Here is a 15,743-nt window from a genome sequence, read left to right as displayed (position 1 = left end):
GTCCGTTTGCTGTCCTGGAGCATTCAGGTGCGTTCTAACACAATGCCACAATATTCTCAGGAGTGGACGCCCCAGCAAATTCACCCCAAGATGTGCAATATCCGAAGAAACTGCAAAATAAACCCCAAGAGCTTCATCTCAGTTCATGAAGGTTCATGAGAGTACAATTAGAACAAGACTGAACAAGTATGCCTTATTCAGACAAATCCTTTTTAAAATGAATATGTCAGCATAGCTTTGTTTTGGAGAGTTTCATCTGAACTAACTAAAAGACTTCTTGAACAATGTCCTTTGGACAGACGAGGCCAAAATGAAGATGTCTGGAGATAATGCACATTCCCACGTTTGGTGAAAACCAAACACAACAGATCAGCACAAACACCTCATACAAACTGTCAGCACAGTGGCATGGTCAGTTGGGTTTATTTTGCAGACACAGGACCTGGGAACCTTGCACTCATCGAGTCAACCATGAACTCCTCTGTATGCCAGAGTATTGTAGAATCAAATGTAAGGCCATCTGTATGACAGGTAAAACTTGGTCAAGTTGTCATTGTCCTGCATGCAGCATGACAACAATCCTAAACACAGGAAATCTACAATCTACATCTTTCCAATAAGCCATGGCCACTGGTCATGTACTGGTGGCCTCTTCAAATCCAAAAACAATGCTTGCCTGTATTTTTCTATTTTCTTTAGACTGGCCTAATTTTGCAGAGGCCACATTACAGCTTCTTTGACTTCTAGGTTTTTAATAAACTGTCTGGTTCCTGGCCTACTTTTACATTTGCAAAGCATTGTAAATCCTTAAAGTGAAAATCACTGCCCTCCATAACACTTTGCCTCTGCATTCCTACATGCTGAGCACCTTGTTTTTTGTATCTTGTGAAGCACATGCATACAATCAAAGATATATTTCCTTTAGAGTGTACTGCTTCCTTAGTGTTTGTCCATTCAACAATGAGGAAAATTATCCTACCTGGGTAAGGAGAGGCATTAAACATTTGATTGTGATACTCCTACCTCCTTCACTAAGCAAGTGCAGTGGACCTAAAGTCTTCTTCCTGTCATATATTCTACATTTTCTCCTAATGACACTTGAAATTGCTGTTACCTGTTAATTTTATATGCAAGTCGGCTTTTAGAAAAACTAGAACAAGTCAAATTGTGAGAAATTGTCTCAGTATGTGGGAAAATGTTGTACAGTCCAACACGAAGAAAGACACCTCATTGCCCTACAATACACTCCATGCTGTAGCAAGTTAAAGGATGGACTCAGAGATGCTTTTATGTGGTTATTAGTTTTTTAGCCTAAACCAATTGTTAGTACCAAAGCGAGTTTAGTCACCAAGGTTTTTTAAAATTGTAACACTTCTTAAATTATACAAATTATACTTTTTTTGTGCTTTTTGTATCAACTGACTGAATATACTCACATAGTGTGCTTCTAATATATAATTATCCACAATCTAACTACATTTTCAAGTATCAGTGAAGTGTTGAGTTACAAATACAAGTTTGTATAGCAGTTACCTTTAAACCAGTGCCATCAGCCTATAATCATGTTCAGACAGAAACTGGGATAACTGTGGCCTTGCAAAAACTGATTTGATGAAGTGAAAAGTTCACCATCATACATGTAATGGGGAAAGTTTTTTAATACACAGTGTGCAGTGTAGGTTTCAAAACCTACAAACACAACAACCCCTGCCCCCAAAACAGAGAAACTAATGTTCATCAAAGAAAAAGAGTGTGATTCCATTTCAAAGTAAGAGCGTGTGTATTATATTGCATCTGTGTGTTGATGACTGCAGAGCTATCACAGGGTTTTGCAGTTGTGTCATCCAAGAAGAATTAGTTCTACATGATGAATTTGGCTTTTATCACTCTAATAGTCATGTAGGAAGCTCTTAAAATAGGAACTGATAACAGGACATGTTACACTCATATTTTTAGTATTTATTTATTTATTGTCATTGTCAAGAACAATGAAATTGCGTTTGGGGCTTCCGTACAACCCAAAAAAAAGAAGAAAATAATAAATACCCCTTAAAACCCAAGTGTACATATTTAACCCAGTGTGACTCCAATGCAATAAGACAATCCTTAGCAATAATGTTCGTAGAAATTCAGACAAAGACCTGAGAAACATGACAAAATACAACAATGCAACCCATTCAATATTATTGTACTGTGAGATATGATATCAGATATGATAGTTATCTATTTAAGAAAGAGGGGGGGGGGGGGCAGGAGGGGGAAGAGAATAAAGATATGATGCACCAATGCAGACCAGTTCATTGCTATTAAGAAGTTGGATATGGTTATTGTCCGTGAGAGGGGGGCAGAGAGTTCAGGAGCCTCACAGCCTGTGGATACAGGCTGTTGGCCAGTCTGGATGTTCTGGCCTGTATAGACCTGTACCTTCTCCCTGAGGGCAGCAGATGGAAAAGGTGGCGCGCAGGGTGATGTTGGTCCCGCAGGATACTGTGCACCCTCCTCAGACAGCGAGTGGGGAAGATATTACTGATCTCTGGCAGACTTGTTCCAATAATTCTGCCAGCTTCTTTCACCACCCGCTGGAGTGCTTGCTGATCGGCCTTGGTGCAGCTGGGGAACCACACTAGAAATCCATCCGTCAGAACGCTGCTGATGGCACAGTTGTAGAAGTTCAACATCAGAGATCTGGGAATGTGTGCGCTCCGCAGTCTCCTCAGGTAGTAGAGGCGCTGTTGGGCCTTCCGTACAACTGAGGTGATATGGTTGCCCCAGGACAGGTCCTCGGTCACAGTTACCCCCAAGAATTCTATGAATACTAATTGGCTGCAGTCTCTGGTGCATTCCTGGAGGAGCTGGTCAGACAGTCAGTCCATATAGGGCTCGTCTGAGCTGAGCGGGTCAGGAATGAAGGGAGCAGCCTTCCTGTAACTGGAAATATTCAGAGAGGATTTAGCCTTGGAATGTCAAACTTGCACGGAGCTTCTCCTATTCATGCCGTAAATCTGTTGGTCCAAGCGGAGACGCTCTATCGTTTGTCATCAAGGCACAAGAATGCACAGGGCTTCATTCCAGCTAATCTGAGCAGCAGGTGATTTCACACACACACACACACACACACACACACACACACACACACACACACACACACACACACACACACACACACCTCTCCTGTGATTGAGGCTGTGCAAGGTTGTTGGCATCAGCTGAAAACTCCTAGACCATGATGACACAGTGACATTTCACCTGTACGTGATAAGACAGGCAGGCAGTTCCATTATCATTGGCATTAATCTGCTCTTAGATTTTGGAACCTGGCTGCAGATATCTGCTCCTGTCCAAACACTCATCCAGTTTTCCCAAACGTGATGAATGGGGTGAGATAAAGTTCATACTGAACACAGGGTGTAGGATACTGCTGTTTTTCAACATTTTCAGGGTGTCTATTAGTAGCCAAAAGTTCAACTGAAGACCCCTTTGAATACCAACATACCAAAGTTGTCCATATTATTATGCTGTTGTCTGAGTCTGACTCTAAAACACCTTAAAAATACAGAGACCGACTTCAGAGATTTTCTCAATTTATTGTTAATCTCGCTTCTTCTGTTTCTGCAGACTGACATTCAGGTCGGTGAGCAAGATCTTCATCATCCTCAAGGCCTTTTCTGTGGCACTTTACCATCTTTAAGCTGGTTTTTAGACTTTGAAGTTAGAGAATGTAATCGGTTTTCACATAGAAAAAAAAGCTGGAACTGTAGAGCACCAAAGTTGCATCACGATGCAAAGCCTTTTAAACAAATTAGTACTCAAGGCTTTTTATTATTAGATGTAATTAATATATTTTTAAGACTTCTGGGATACCTGCACACAACTGAAACTTAGAAACACTTCTAAAGCAAAACGGAATATAATTCATTTATTGTATTTTATAGACAGGCGTGTCCAGATGTTTTTATTGTTATGTTTAGCCATGTAGTGTCAGGGTGAAAGTTTCGTTTTCATTCCTAAACTCTTTAAAGACTGGGATGTGAACAAAAATGCTAAACAGCAAGACATTATTTCCAAATAAATACCACTGTTATCATCACTGTGAAAAATTTAGTGTTTTAGATTATGCTGCAGTTCACAGGGTGAAATTCAAGTACATATTTAAGCACTTTCAAGGTCCCTTTTCAAGCTTTTTTCCAGAACCCCCCCCCCCTTCAAAAAAGTGCATGTTTCAATTCGCATCACTTCTGTAAGACCATGTGAAAATTAAAACAAATCATCCCAGGTGAACTTAAATACCTTTGATCCCCTTTTGTTAAGACAGAAAAACACACCACACAAAAATACTGCAAAAGGACGGGCGCCTTATATACATAGTGTATAAACTCAAAATGCACATTTCACTTAAAAATTAAGATGTGAACAAATCAACTTGTTAGATATTCTTCTCCTGTTGAAAACCCCCCCAAAGAGAAATAAATAAGTCTTCTCATCAGATATTGATGAGAAATTCTTTCCTGTGTGACAGAAAATAGGAGACAGATGTTTGTTTGTTTTTTAAGTTAATTCCCAATAAAACTGTTTTATTGCTAACTACATTGCTGTCTGTATTATTGCTGAAGTCCTAAATGATCACCTTTAAAGTGTTTGTGCTAATAACATCATGTACAGTCAGACAGGCATGGAGAACAGCACTGACTGGGAGGCTTTGAACACATCACATAGTTCAATTCAACATATAAGACTTTAAGAATGCACAAGCTTAAACTTAAAATCTATTGAATTTATCATCTGTCATATTATTATGTAGAATTCTAATGTATTTTGTTCATCTCCCTTAAATAAACAGGCAGCCTTAAAGTATGAAATATTCATATACAAACACACATAAATGTGTGAACTGTCTGAGCGGCTGATAGTGCCCCACAGGCCTCAGTGTGAGCTTGAAGACATTTATAATGTTTAAGTAGTTTAATGTGTCGGTGCTGACGATAAACAGTTTGAATGAAACTTTGGTAGCACAGAAACAAGTGACTATTCTTTGTGACCATATGGATCGGTCCCTCATATTACCATTATTTCACCCAAAGGCACCAAGTTAATACTCAAAAAAGCTGCAATACACACAAATATAAAAAGTACTTGGTGACAACTTTGCTTTTAGCGTCTAACCCTCTGGGGTCCAGGGAATAATTGGCCGTTTCTGACTACTTTTGGCCTCTATGTTTCACCTTTAAAAACTGTTTATCTTGCCAATCTGTTATTTACTCATTTTGACATACTGTAAATATGTAAATATTGTGCATAAAACATGAGTAGAAAGTGATATTTTTGACTGTAAAAACCACAAGCATGTTTAACGAATCATTTTCATAACTTGAAATGCAAATAGAAACTGTACATTTTTTTAAAATGTGCACAAGTTTTGCAAACAACAAAGTTATATGGTACTATTTACCTAAAAATGCAGCCAAGGCTCAGACGTTTTTTATATAACCATTTAAAACTATTTACAGAACAATCAGGTGTTCTACATCAAAGAAGAAGGCACACAAATTATTTATGCAACTCCAAAAAATAATCTGTGTCCACTATAACACAGATGAGAACAGCACAGGGATAAACCTGCAGGTCTGACAGCAGGTGTGTCACTCAGCGTTTACACTGCAATCTGCCTTTGGTGGCTTTAAGGCAGCAACTGTGACGTTCACTAGTAGAACTGACACACAAAACAAAACGACGACTACACTACACACTAACCACACAAGACAACACACTAAAAGAGACTCCAAACACGGTAAACGTCACAAATCTCTCAGGTTTCAAAACTCTTGCTCTCTCTCTCTCTCTCGCCGGTCACTCCTAAAACTTCCCCCTCTTCCCAAACAACCAGATGCCACATGTTGCCATATCATTTTTGATTGGTCAACACGGCACATTTTTCCACCACATCTGAAATTCAAGCACTTTTCAAACCTTGAAAATACAACATTGAAATTCAAGCATTTTCAAGGATTTCAAGCACCCGTACGAACCCTGAGTTCAAAGGATTTGAAGACTGTTTTATTATTAGTCTTAAGACTTGAATTACCAACAGATAAATGTCAACACCGAGCTCTGCATTTTAGTTGTACTGAACTCCTGGACAGGTTATATTATGACCCACTTATTTAAATGAACATATAAGAGCACTCAAGAAAAACAAATACATTCCACAGGTTTTATTGAAATACTGTCATTATGTAGTAACAAAACACCCATCACATTTTTTCAAGTTTTATACAGTAAAAAAAAAATATTTTCTTAAATACAAACACCAAACATAAATAACTGAATGGCTCTGGGGAAAAACAAAACAGTGTAATGTTTTTCTACAATGAAACACTGCAGCGGACATAACCCAGAGGACAGACAACCAGGATCACGTTCCACTTCTTCATTCTGAATTCCCTTTCAGAAAGACTGTAAATTATAATGAATCAACCAATGACCAGTGTTCAACACCAAGACTCCCAACAACCATGTCACAAATAATATATATTATAAATGCTCTGTTAAAAGTGCCTGCTGTCCACACAAAACTGGGGTGCTCCTCTTCATTTGACGCTACACTGATAATGGTGTAGCCAGGGTGTTTGTAAGTCCCTGCCTGTCCACAGCAGGGCTGCACAGCAAGGATGCGTCCTGTAGGAGAGACACCAGCTCAAAAGGGCCAGGCTGGTCAGCTTTCTCTTGTGAAGACTGTCTATGCGCTGCATGTTCGGGTTGCATTTTGTAGACCACTCTCTTTGTTTCACAGTAACCGCTTAACCTCGAAGCAAGAGATCTTTTGGCTCTTGGCTTCTTCAGCTTCTTCCTCTGTGGGTCGTGGACGACGCTGTGACGCTGGAGGCTCTGGTTCATGGCAAACGTCTTCCCACAGCCGGCATGGGTGCAGACGAAGGGTCGGTGCTCCTCGTGGAAGGAGCTGATGTGGCTCTGCAGGTTGAAGGCAGTGGTGAACGACCTGTCACAGGTATCCCTGGGACATTTGAGGACCACTCTCATTTCAGAGTGGATGTGCTGATGCTGCTGCAGAAACCAGGTGTCCCTGAACACTCGGCTACACTGCTCACACTTCAGGGTGACTCTATGCTGCTCCTTCCTGTGCTTCAGGTACTCGGTCCAGGTCTTCCCCGTGAAGACACAGCTCTCCTCTTTGCAGGGGTACCCTCTGTGGACCTTCTCGTGACGCTTCAGTTTGCTGGGGAAGCTGAATCGCATCTGGCAGCCTTCATAAGTGCACTGATAAGGGGGCAGCTGAGTGTGCTGCTCACACATGTGAGATTTGAGCTGTTTGTTCTTCTTGAACTCGAGGCCGCAGCCCTCAAACCTGCAGACGTATTTCCTCGGCTCCAGGCAGTGGATGCGGCCGATGTGTCGGGCCCGGTTTGCGTTGGTGGTGAAGGCCTCCGCGCAGCCGTCCACGGTGCACCGGAAAGGCTTCTCTCCGCTGTGACTGAGCTCGTGCCTCGCTAGGTGGTACTTACTACAGAACGCCTTACTGCAGCCGTCGCGCTCGCACGAGTACGGCTTCACCCCCGTGTGCTTACACAAGTGAGCGTCCAGTTTCCACTGTTTGTTGTAGGCAGCCGAGCAGCCGCTAAACGAACAGATATAACGTTTGTATGAGTCCACTTTCGCTTCCATTTCTGCGGCATTGACAGGCGAATTGTTTTTAGCTCGCTCAAAAACACGTTTTTTCTCCCGATACCGGCGCTTCCCAGAGGGCTTTTCGACGTGACGCCACTTCCGATGCCAGGAAATTACGTCTTCATTACCCATCAACCCTCTGATGTTGTTGTTGTGCAGCAGCAGTACAAACGGCAGTTCCAAGGTTGTTTGTGAGTATACCTTAGATTTTCGTCCACGAGTAATCACAGCTGTTGGATCTTTCAAATGTCACTGCAGTGATTTTTATTTATGGATGTTTTTGTGTTCACGTTCTTCTCATTCACGCTAGTAGCAGGCGCTAACATTAAGTAGCAAGCTAGCTTTGCTAAGGCTACGTAGCCTTCGGCCAGCTTGCGATAGCTCATCCTCTCCAGCAATTTGTCAAAATACCTTTTGATATAGTGTTTAATGTACACGACACTAGTGTAACAGAAATGCTTTCAGTGTTCACGTGCTCTTTAACAAACTAATTTCGACGTTTTGCGCTTCGAAGACAGTTGGTTTCTTTTGTTATACATCCGAATCAGAGCTTCATTTTGTCTTTAGCTGTTTGTTAAAAGATTACTGGGCTATTTGTTTCAACGTGCTTTCAGATGAAATCAGTTTCACCAGCTTTTGAAATATTAGGTAGCGAGGTGCGGTGTTTTATGCTGTCTGTGGTTTAGAAGATACTCGGGGAGTGAAACTATGATAACATATGCAAAGCTATGTGTTCCTTGCGAAATCAGTATGTTTCCTAACTTACAGGATACTTTTCAAATATTCTTAAAAATAATTAAGGAGGGCGCTTAAATTGCTACAATGAAAGGTACATTAACCTTACTGTTACAGTGTGGTGTCAATGACTGACCTTCTTTTTTTGTCAGGTGAAAAGGAGTGAGTTCACTCCTGGGGCAGCGTTCCAGTTGTCACAATGGTAAGCTTTAATTCAGCTGTTTCCAGGGATGCACACAATTGGAAATACTAGCTAAAGAATAATAGTTTGTATTCTTTATTAATAAAGTCTTCTGCATTGTTTTCTTGACAGGGTGAAAGAAAGGGAACAAACAAGTATTATCCTCCAGATTTTGATCCGGCCAAGGTATGTTAGATCACACAAACTTTATGGGTGTCAGTTGTTTTAATTTTACTTTCTTGCACGGCTTACATTTTTATCATTCGTTATCTTTAGCATGGATCCCTCAACGGCTACCATAAGACCCACGCCCTGCGTGAGAGAGCCCGGAAACTGTCCCAGGGCATCCTCATTATCAGGTTAGTGCACACTTGTAGAGTAGTAATGAACTGAGGCCGGAGATGGGAAATTATTACATTTTCAGTCTTGTATGAGTTACCGTCCACAAAAATATTTGTACATTCAAATGACAGACGCCACAGTATAGCTGTGGCTTCATGAATGATATTCTACCACCACCATCACCATATGATTAAAAATAAGAAAAATGATACATGTACGTGTATATGTGTATTATATAGTTATTAGAGTTTTGTGTGTTTTTGATTAGTATTCATTTTTGTTTGGCTTTTTCTCCAGCTTTAGCTTTTTTCTGTCTAGAATTGTATGGATTTAGTTTTATTGTTTTATAATAACTTATTATCATTTTTGTGTTAAATTACAGAAAATAGCCAAATGGTGAATCTATTAAAATAAAGCGTTTCCTTTTAATGGCAGAAACATTGAACAGAACCTGGAGCTTTTGTATATAAGGGTTTTTCTTTAAAACTCACCCAAATTACATGTTTTAATGATCTATTTTGGTTCCATCAAGGTTTGAGATGCCTTACAACATCTGGTGTGATGGCTGCAAAAATCACATTGGCATGGGTAAGTTTGGAATGAATGAATGATAAGATTGTATCATTTTTTTTGAGGTACAATCAGTCCTGCTTTTCATTTCCACAACACTGATGTGTTGTTTGCACAGGGGTTCGGTACAACGCGGAGAAGAAGAAAGTGGGGAACTATTACACCACGCCAATTTACAGGTAAACGGGGGATCAGGTCAGCTGTTAAAAGAAAAAGCTTTTGCTGTTGTGCAAACTTTAAATCAGAACTATAAACGTGTGTGTTTGTATGCTGCACTTTACAGTATCACAGTAAAATTCATCTTGAAGCTGTCCTCGAATTAAAATCTTGTTTCCTTAACCAGATTTCGGATGAAGTGCCATCTCTGTGTGAACTACATTGAGATGCAGACAGATCCAGCCACTTGTGACTATGTCATAGTAAGCGGGGCTCGCAGGAAGGAGGAGCGCTGGGACATGGCTGAGAATGAACAGATTCTCACTACAGGTAACACAGTTGTGGCTTTTACAAACAAATAAATGGTTTGGTCAGTGCTCTTACCTGCACTGTGTGTAAATATTATGCACAAAATAATCATTTTTCTGTGTTGGACAGAATCATATAGACAGCACATATCACATCAAAAGACATCTCCACAAATGGTTGTTTGAATACTTGATGTAATCTGATGTCATTTTTACAAAAAAAGTGCTTGTTTGTTGCTACTCGATACAATGTAACTTTCCTTGTTCCTCTTTGGACAGAGCGGGCAGAGAAGGAGAAGCTGGAGACGGATGCCATGTACAAACTGGACCACGGTGGGAAAGACAAGGAGAAGCTAAAAAAGGCTCTGCCGTCTCTGTCAGAGATCCAGGACTATCAGGCCGGGAAGAAGGATGACTTCCAGCTCAACAGCACCCTCCGTAGGAAATTCAGAGTAAGATATTGACATCCTTTTGGCCATTGCAGTAATACTACTTTTCTCATTTGCTTAGACATTCAGAAGTAACATTTTCTAAATGTTTCACTCAGGCCTAAAATTAAGGTCGGTGGCTGGAATGACACCCTTTGCTTGCAGAAAACATTAAGACATTATAAAATAAAGTACACCATTGTAAATTATTATTATATTTTCACTCAGTCATTACACATTTCAAAAGAAAAATACAACACATGCCAGTAAAACTTTAATGTCTGCTGTGTTAATTTATAATGCATAGAATATAGCATGTTTCAAATGAAAAGCTAAATCTTGTTGCCCCCTACAGCGGCACTTTTCATATTTTCTTTTGTGTGTTTTCAAAAAAATCAAGCATTTTCTTCATTTATTTTAGTCACGTGTCTGTGAACTGATATTCACATTAAAGACCTAAACTACTGCTAGTGAAAATAAAATATGCATGTAACTGCATTTTCCTCAACACTCTCTGTAATAGTCTTTTACTCATCCTTTTACATACCTTTGTGTTATCACGGGCCTAGACGTCTGTCAGCGACCCCACCAGGCAGCCTCTGGACATCAGAACCAAAATGTTCGTTCTCTGGCTGGTTGCTGTGGGTTTCTGGCTGTCACTGTAAAGTTGTCCAGAAAGCGGGTGCTGTACAAACTTTAGTGCTCATAGTTTGTAGGATTGCCCACTGTCCCACAGAACTTGTAAATTGACAGTTTTCATTGTTAAAACAAAATTTGTGCCCCACTGCTGAAGCCAGCATGTTTCAAAGGACACAACTTTTACTGTAAAGGTAAACAAGCTTCATTTCCAGTTTGCATGACACTTTGGGGTGTTTTACTACTGCTAGTTGGCGAATGCTTATACATAAGTCTGCGCCTTTCCTATAAACCATGGCTGACTGTGGCAATCTGCTACTGACTGAAGTAATCACAGACAGGTTTTCAGTGCAACAGCTTACACTTGTTTGAAGTGTACGGTGTTGCACAGACCAACAGGAGTCAACCTATAGTACTCTCAGCTGGTCAGGGAATACACATTCCTGTATTTGGTGGTTGCCAGGCAGCTACTACCTAGTCTCTAGGCCTGTGTGACTGGATTTTGTTTTCAAATTTTCCTTCAAGCTCTGGATTTTAATGACAAAATTAAAAGTTTCATACAATGTCTTCCTTGTCGTGTTGCTTGGCTGTATAGGAAGAGAAGAAAGTTCTGGCTGATCAGGAGGAGAAGGATAATGCGGTGAGGATGAGAACCAACTTATCCATCCCACTGTTACCAGAGAAGGAGGAGGATAAGAAACTGGCAGCACTACTTACCTACCAGGCACCTGACTGTAAGCAACATATTTTGTCACAAGTATATAAATTTAAAGAGCGTATAGTGAATTATTTACCGTCTCACTTTGAAAATGTCTGAAATCCTTTACAATTTCTGCATCATTTTCTCCTCATTTCCGATTAGCATATGAGGACAAACAGCAGAGCAAAAGGAAGGAGATCGCCTCTCGTTCATGGTTTAACTCTGCGTCAACACCACCAGGTGGTGCTGCAGGCAGCCTGCTCCATAAGCTTGGACTCCAAGGGAAAGAAATAGCTGTGGCCAAAGCCCTGGGTTCCTCACACAGTCCTTTAATCCGCAAACGGACATCACAGTCTGGAAACAAGACTGAACAGTGTGCCACCATCACCTGCAGAAAGTCACACCATGATGTCAGCACAAGCGATGGGGACATTTCATTGGCCACACCCACAGTGGAAACCCCATGTATAGTATCGGAACAAATGGTTCAGAATGAGACAAATGGTGATGGTTTCAAGGAAGTACATATCAGACCTACAGAGGAAGCAGACAAAAAACTGACAAATGGAAAGGTGGAGGACCGGAGTAAATGCTCAGGAGGAGTCACATCTCTGGTGGCAGACTACAGTGACTCGGATTCAGAGTCTGGACAGTGAGACTGAATGATAAATGGGACACTTTGTGTTTTCAGTGAAGAGTCACAAGAAAAATGGAGATAAAAACAAACTGTAGATATTTGTCACAGCTGCAGACGTCTAACATATGCTTCTTTTATCTGCTGAAGTAATAGTGCTGCATTCATCTTTAAAATCTGTGTGGCCTGCAGATTACAGTGTCATGTGTGAATGTGTTGGAAAAAATGTTTAGAACTTGACCCAGCATATGGTATTTGGTTATCTAATCTACATCCCTCAGATTCCCAAACATGTGTCCCAGTAATAAAACAGCCAAAAAGCTTGTAAAATTAAATGTCAACTGCTTCATCTAGTATTGCTGCATTTTTGTTTAAATTTTAGTTCAGTATGTTGGCTCAAAGTGTTGAAATTATCCATCCACAGTAGAATAACTTGTACCAGATGCAAAGTTCATTTTTATCACAGGCCTGAGGGGTTTACTGCAAAGGAGCTTCAACACAGCCGGTCCTTTGACTTTGGCTGGCTTTACAAATCCCAGCTGAAGATAATCACAGTCACAAGTGTGGTTACCAGCCAGGTTTTCTGATTCAGACTTTGTGTGCACTCACACAAAAAGGGGCACAAAATGATCTCTATGAGCGCTGCCTACTCCAATCGTTGATGTTATCAGATGATGATGAAACAGGGATTACAAATGAATAAAGAATATAAGAAACAGAACACTGTTGCAATAACATAGGAAATGAATACTGCAGAAAATCATTGCTCTTAGGATTTAACCTGCAAAGTGGAAAGTAATTATTTGTAGATCATTATTTTATCGCTAATTCTCAGTATTGGAGTTTATTTTTAAAGTGACAGCTGCACATTGGCGCTCTGAAGCTTTAAAGTGGATACATTTCAACATTAAAGGTTAATGTAGGCGCTGTGGTGAAATCCCTGTAGTTTATTGCCAGATTGAAAAGCAATTAATTTTATTGATTTATCTTTGGTGATAAACACCCAGATCAGTTTGCTGCTCTAGTAGCTGCAATTACAGCAGTGTAAAAAAAACCCTTAGCAGCAGATTCAAAGTATATGTCAATGAGGTGTGAGACCATATGTAGACTTGGGAGGTTGTTAAATACTTTCATGAAATAAAGAAACTAAAAAAAAGCTTGAGTAATTGTCAGCATATGCATGCCATGTCTGAAAGCGTTGGTGTATGAGTGAGCATGTGCCAACACCAAAAACCAAAATGCTTTGTTAACCAAGCAGCACCCATTAGGAAAAGAAAGGAGGCCCTGGCAGGGCTTCTTTATAGAGCGTCTTAGCCTGACCTGCTCATTTCCATAAAACAGTTCCTACAAACCTGGACAACTACAGGGAGTGCAGAATTATTAGGCAAGTTGTATTTTTGAGGAATAATTCTATTATTGAACAACAACCATGTTCTCAATGAACCCAAAAAACTCATTAATATCAAAGCTGAATGTTTTTGGAAGTAGTTTTTAGTTTTAGCTATTTTAGGGGGATATCTGTGTGTGCAGGTGACTATTACTGTGCATAATTATTAGGCAACTTAACAAAAAACAAATATATACCCATTTCAATTATTTATTTTTACCAGTGAAACCAATATAACATCTCCACATTCACAAATATACATTTCTGACATTCAAAAACAAAACAAAAACAAATCAGCGACCAATATAGCCACCTTTCTTTGCAAGGACACTCAAAAGCCTGCCATCCATGGATTCTGTCAGTGTTTTGATCTGTTCACCATCAACATTGCGTGCAGCAGCAACCACAGCCTCCCAGACACTGTTCAGAGAGGTGTACTGTTTTCCCTCCTTGTAAATCTCACATTTGATGATGGACCACAGGTTCTCAATGGGGTTCAGATCAGGTGAACAAGCAGGCCATGTCATTAGTTTTTCTTCTTTTATACCCTTTCTTGCCAGCCACGCTGTGGAGTACTTGGACGCGTGTGATGGAGCATTGTCCTGCATGAAAATCATGTTTTTCTTGAAGGATGCAGACTTCTTCCTGTACCACTGCTTGAAGAAGGTGTCTTCCAGAAACTGGCAGTAGGACTGGGAGTTGAGCTTGACTCCATCCTCAACCCGAAAAGGCCCCACAAGCTCAACTTTGATGATACCAGCCCAAACCAGTACTCCACCTCCACCTTGCTGGCGTCTGAGTCGGACTGGAGCTCTCTGCCCTTTACCAATCCAGCCACGGGCCCATCCATCTGGCCCATCAAGACTCACTCTCATTTCATCAGTCCATAAAACCTTAGAAAAACCAGTCTTGAGATATTTCTTGGCCCAGTCTTGACGTTTCAGCTTGTGTGTCTTGTTCAGTGGTGGTCGTCTTTCAGCCTTTCTTACCTTGGCCATGTCTCTGAGTATTGCACACCTTGTGCTTTTGGGCACTCCAGTGATGTTGCAGCTCTGAAATATGGCCAAACTGGTGGCAAGTGGCATCTTGGCAGCTGCACGCTTGACTTTTCTCAGTTCATGGGCAGTTATTTTGCTCCTTGGTTTTTTCCACACGCTTCTTGCGACCCTGTTGACTATTTTGAATGAAACGCTTGATTGTTCGATGATCATGCTTCAGAAGCTTTGCAATTTTGAGACTGCTGCATCCCTCTGCAAGATATCTCACTATTTTTGACTTTTCTGAGCCTGTCAAGTCCTTCTTTTGACCCATTTTGCCAAAGGAAAGGATGTTGCCTAATAATTATGCACACCTGATATAGGGTGTTGATGTCATTAGACCACACCCCTTCTCATTACAGAGATGCACATCACACTAATATGCTTAATTGGTAGTAGGCTTTCGAGCCTATACAGCTTGGAGTAAGACAACATGCATGGAGAGGATGATGTGGACAAAATACTCATTTGCCTAATAATTCTGCACTCCCTGTATTGACATTATAAATAAACCTAACACATGTAACATATGCATTTTACAGATTTTTTATTCATAATCAATCTCACTGCCAAGCATGTTGATATATGCTCAAACCGCTTCCATCTCCAGACTCAGCTGTCTTGGATCCTAGCAGAGGAAGGAATACTGAAGAGGAACTAGTACAAAGCATATTAATGATACAGCTGTGACAAATGCCTGAGGGACACGGGACAAAGCATCTGCCATGACATTATCTTTGATATGCTGAATGTCCAAATTGTCAGACTGAAAGAAAGCCCACCAGATGAGCCTGTGATTTGGGTTCTTCATTGAGTTTAAACCTGATAGGAGTTGATATGTGACATCTGCATGCAGCTTAAATGGGTGATCCCAATGGGGCCAACATCTGAAACTGGGTCAGGTCCACCCACCAGTTGCTTGAAAAAAACAGACACAGATAACAAGAAA

General features: G+C 40.6%; 2 protein-coding genes across 3 annotated transcripts; one reads left to right on the top strand and one right to left on the bottom strand.

The window, feature by feature from the left end:
- Positions 1-6,440: 6,440 nt before the first annotated feature.
- LOC146630052 (transcription factor IIIA-like) lies at positions 6,441-7,812 on the bottom strand. The gene has a single exon (XM_085355557.1). The coding sequence runs from the start codon at positions 7,810-7,812 to the stop codon at positions 6,595-6,597; it is 1,218 nt and encodes a 405-aa protein (XP_085211683.1). The 3' UTR covers positions 6,441-6,594.
- Positions 7,813-13,480, top strand: yju2b (YJU2 splicing factor homolog B). Of its 2 annotated transcripts, none has more exons than XM_085355555.1 (10): positions 7,813-7,871; positions 8,568-8,617; positions 8,729-8,782; positions 8,873-8,955; positions 9,471-9,526; positions 9,627-9,687; positions 9,852-9,994; positions 10,252-10,424; positions 11,632-11,770; positions 11,899-13,480. In XM_085355555.1, the coding sequence occupies exons 2-10, from the start codon at positions 8,615-8,617 to the stop codon at positions 12,390-12,392; spliced, it is 1,206 nt and encodes a 401-aa protein (XP_085211681.1). In that variant the 5' UTR covers positions 7,813-7,871; positions 8,568-8,614; the 3' UTR covers positions 12,393-13,480. The 2 variants fall into 2 exon arrangements, with proteins under 2 accessions (XP_085211681.1, XP_085211682.1); XM_085355556.1 differs by having other exon boundaries at positions 7,818-7,864.
- The last annotated feature ends 2,263 nt before the right edge of the window (positions 13,481-15,743 follow it).

This window comes from Diplotaxodon limnothrissa, linkage group LG6 (genome assembly GCF_057381915.1).
Source record: "Diplotaxodon limnothrissa isolate DT_005_m linkage group LG6, D_limnothrissa_male_GT1.1, whole genome shotgun sequence".
In the NCBI taxonomy this organism is placed as follows: Eukaryota; Metazoa; Chordata; class Actinopteri; order Cichliformes; family Cichlidae; genus Diplotaxodon; species Diplotaxodon limnothrissa.
This window is presented reverse-complemented; position numbering and strand designations above follow the sequence as displayed.